This window comes from Pecten maximus, chromosome 7 (genome assembly GCF_902652985.1).
Source record: "Pecten maximus chromosome 7, xPecMax1.1, whole genome shotgun sequence".
In the NCBI taxonomy this organism is placed as follows: Eukaryota; Metazoa; Mollusca; class Bivalvia; order Pectinida; family Pectinidae; genus Pecten; species Pecten maximus.
Genome location: NC_047021.1, coordinates 46,035,690 through 46,039,419, shown reverse-complemented (window position 1 = coordinate 46,039,419; position 3,730 = coordinate 46,035,690). Strand labels below are relative to the sequence as shown.

The 3,730-nt window shown below is 42.1% G+C and overlaps 1 protein-coding gene across 1 annotated transcript; it reads right to left on the bottom strand.

Annotated features, from left to right (window-relative positions):
* Positions 1 to 1,341: 1,341 nt before the first annotated feature.
* Positions 1,342 to 1,956, bottom strand: LOC117331253. The gene has a single exon (XM_033889854.1). The coding sequence runs from the start codon at positions 1,954 to 1,956 to the stop codon at positions 1,342 to 1,344; it is 615 nt and encodes a 204-aa protein (XP_033745745.1).
* Positions 1,957 to 3,730: the final 1,774 nt, after the last annotated feature.

Sequence of the window (3,730 nt, the reverse complement as noted above, 5' to 3'; positions counted from 1 at the left end):
TAAATGTACATATATGGGCACACATGCATACATACACCCAGGTACGAACATACATGACACATGCATACATGATAGGCAGACAGATGTATCCATACACACACACACATATACATATATACACATACCAATACATTAATAAGTAGATATACGATTTTGCTCCGTTACCAATAAATCAAAAAATTATATCTTCTCAAACACATATATCATCATAGAATTATATCTTCTCTAACACATATATCATCATAGAATTATATCTTCTCAAACACATATATCATCATAGAATTATATCTTCTCTAACGCATATATCATCATAGAATTATATCTTCTCTAACACATATATCATCATAGAATTATATCTTCTCAAACACATATATCATCATAGAATTATATCTTCTCAAACACATATATCATCATAGAATTATATCTTCTCTAACGCATATATCATCATAGAATTATATCTTCTCTAACACATGTAACGGTTGCGTGCCTACAGTCCGTTACCAAGTTCCATCTTGGACCCAATATATATCTAACTGTTGTAAGAAAACATAAACATTGCCGACAATATATACAAAACAATGGCTAGTCTACCTGACTTCAATATATATGTAACAATTACCTAATTTACGCCTGGTAAATATCTAACACTATGATAGCCTGAATACAACCTATTACCTAGATAAACCAACTGTATCACAATGTACCTACACCCGTACACCCTGTACCGCAACACTAGGTGATCACGACAACTTGACCGCGACACACGTACACCGTGACTGCGTACCTTTACCGAGACACCCTTTGACCAAGTCACCCGTTTACCAAAACACGGCAAACACTTGTCTCGGTACCTGTCATAGTCACCGTAACACAGTACGTCGCCCTGTACTGTGATACCCTGTAACGATACGTGATACTGGTACAACAGTGCAACCCTAACTTATGCAGCTAGGCCCAAACTTATTCAGCTCGGTCACTGTTTACCTTTATTTACCTTTTTGTAACGCTGAGTGTTCCTTCATCCGAGCAAGCTGGAGAACAACCGAACAACTGAACTTGCCCGTCTGATGGAGCCTCTATTTATACCCTCGGCCAGGATGGAATCAACCAATCAGAATCGCTCTTACAAACACATACATATTCAAGGACTTGAGCAAGACTATACAGCTACAGATCGTTTATTAATCACAATATTTACATTCATTCGTTTCATTACCCACGCCTCTGATTCAATGCGTCCCGCATTGCACATTAATCAAAACATCAAAGTTTTTTTTTTTTTTTTTTTCCCCATATACTTCAAATGTGAACATCAGAAACAAAAATAGTTTATGTACTGTCTTAATCGAACCATTCCTCTTCTTCAACTCTCACCACCGACTTCCCATTCTCCATATACGTGGATGTTGTCTTTACGGTTCGTCTGTGACTGAAAAGGTTCGTTTGTACGGCCGCGTCCACAAAAGTTTTAATGTTACCCAACTGGGTCCCGAACTCCCTGGTCTGCACCTCCTGCTCCCGTGCACTACCTGTGACGGATGTAGCAGCACTATCTGAGACACGTTCAGAGTTCTTATGAATGCTTGGCTGTCTTGGTGTATATACCGGCTGTGGGCGGCACGGCTTTCTGATAGTGACCATCTCACCTTGCTTGGATATCTTGGATGGAGGTTCAGGTTCATCTTCAGACACATACCCCAGTATGTCTAGCACACTCCCTGGATCCTGTTCATCCAGTTCATTGCATATTGGATGTTTCCTTTCCACATGTCTTTTCAGACATACATTCTTCTCTGTGACAAAGTTGCATTGGTCGCATTCAAACTTTTTCTTATCTCTTGCATTTGTACCGCACTTCACTAAATGAGCTGTCCATTCCTCATTAGAAGGGAGTCTCTCCGAGCACAGTGGACACACTAAACCTGGCTTCCTAGGAGTTGTCTTAACTTGAGGCATCTTCCTGCAACACATAAATGAACATAATCATTTTCTTTATGTTAAAGCACATAGTCAGTCATCCAGACTGGTCTTCTCCTGACACGACCTTTCGTGCTTTCTGGAAGATCTGGAATATAATCAACATCCAACTCTACTGTGTTACCGTCAGCTTCGATAACATCTGGCCCTGCTGGAGTCTCACTTTCACCCTTCAGAATCTGTGCTTGACATCTGCGCATTCTATCAACGTGTATGACATGTTCCTTCTTAGTTTCATCACTGATAACTTTGTAGATAACATCAGACACCTTATCAATTATCCTGAATGGACCCTGCCAAAAACTCATCAACTTTGGCGTCCTACCAACTTTCCTTTGAGGGAAAAACACATAAACCAACTCTCCTTTCTCATAATGATCCCATTTCAGTTTCAGGTCATGATAGTGTTTTTGCCTTAACATTGCCCCTTCTAGGTTTTCTCTAGCCACCCTATGAGCGGTTACTAGTCTATCTCTAAGTTCCCAAGCCCATTGACTATGGAAGACTGGTTTGGATTCACTAGGGACATCATAAAACAAATCTACCGGAGTTGAAACCTCTCTGCCTAACATAAGCATATTTGGCGTAAACCCTGTGCTTTCCTGCTCAGTAGACCGGTATGCCATCATTACGTATGGCAAATGCTCATCCCAGTCATCCTGGCAGTCATGGACATACGCGCTAAGCATGCTTGCAAGAGTACGGTTGAATCTCTCGACCATACCATCCGATTTCGGGTGATATGGAGTAGTTCTTGTTTTCTTGATGCCAAGTAGCAGACACATTTCATGGAAGAGTCTGCTTTCATATTGTCGGCCCTGGTCAGAGTGAATAGTGTTTGGTACACCAAAACGGACAATAACCTCCTCCACGATCAGCTCAGCAACTGTAGAAGCTTCCATATTTGGCATGGCAAATGCTTCGGTCCACTTAGAGAAGTAGTCACTGACCACTAAAATGTATCTGTTACCGTTTCTTGATTCCGGTAAGGGTCCGAGTATGTCGGTAGCTAGTCTCTCCATAGGATATGCGGTAGGCTCTATTTGCATAGGTGCTCGCCGTTTCGCACATTCCTTCCTGCATGTACAATGTTTGCATCCTGCAATGTATTGACGTACGTCTCTTTGTAAGCCAGGCCAATAGAACCTCTGTCTCACACGGCTTAGAGTTTTGTGTACTCCCAAATGTCCACTAGTCCTCGAATCGTGACACATCTCCAGGATGTTTCGTCTCTCTCCGTATGGTATGACTACTTGACACTTTTTCTGCTTGGACTGGTTTACCCAACGCCTGCATAACAATCCATTCTCAATAGTTAATTGATCCCATTGGGCGACAAGTGACCTCACCACGGTGCTTCGACGCCTCACGGAATCCGAATTGGGCTTGATCCCATTTTTCACCCAATCGGCAACGAGTTTCACGTCACTATCAGCCAATTGCTGTTTCTGCAGTGCGTTTGTTTCATCCTCTTGTTTGTCAACCGCAATATTTGGTTTGTCATCTTTCTGGGCTGTTCGCACGAGAACTTGTTTTCCCTCCTGGTCGCGTTCCCAATCTTCATAGAATCCGCATTGGTGACACGGAATTCGGCTCATAGCGTCAGCGTTTTGATGTAGCTTTCCAGCTCTGTGCTGAATATCTAAGTCATATGTTGAAATGACCTCGAGCCAACGTGCTAATTGTCCTTCTGGCTCTTTAAATCTCATCAGCCACTTCAGCGCACTATGATCCGTTCGTACTAGGCACTTGT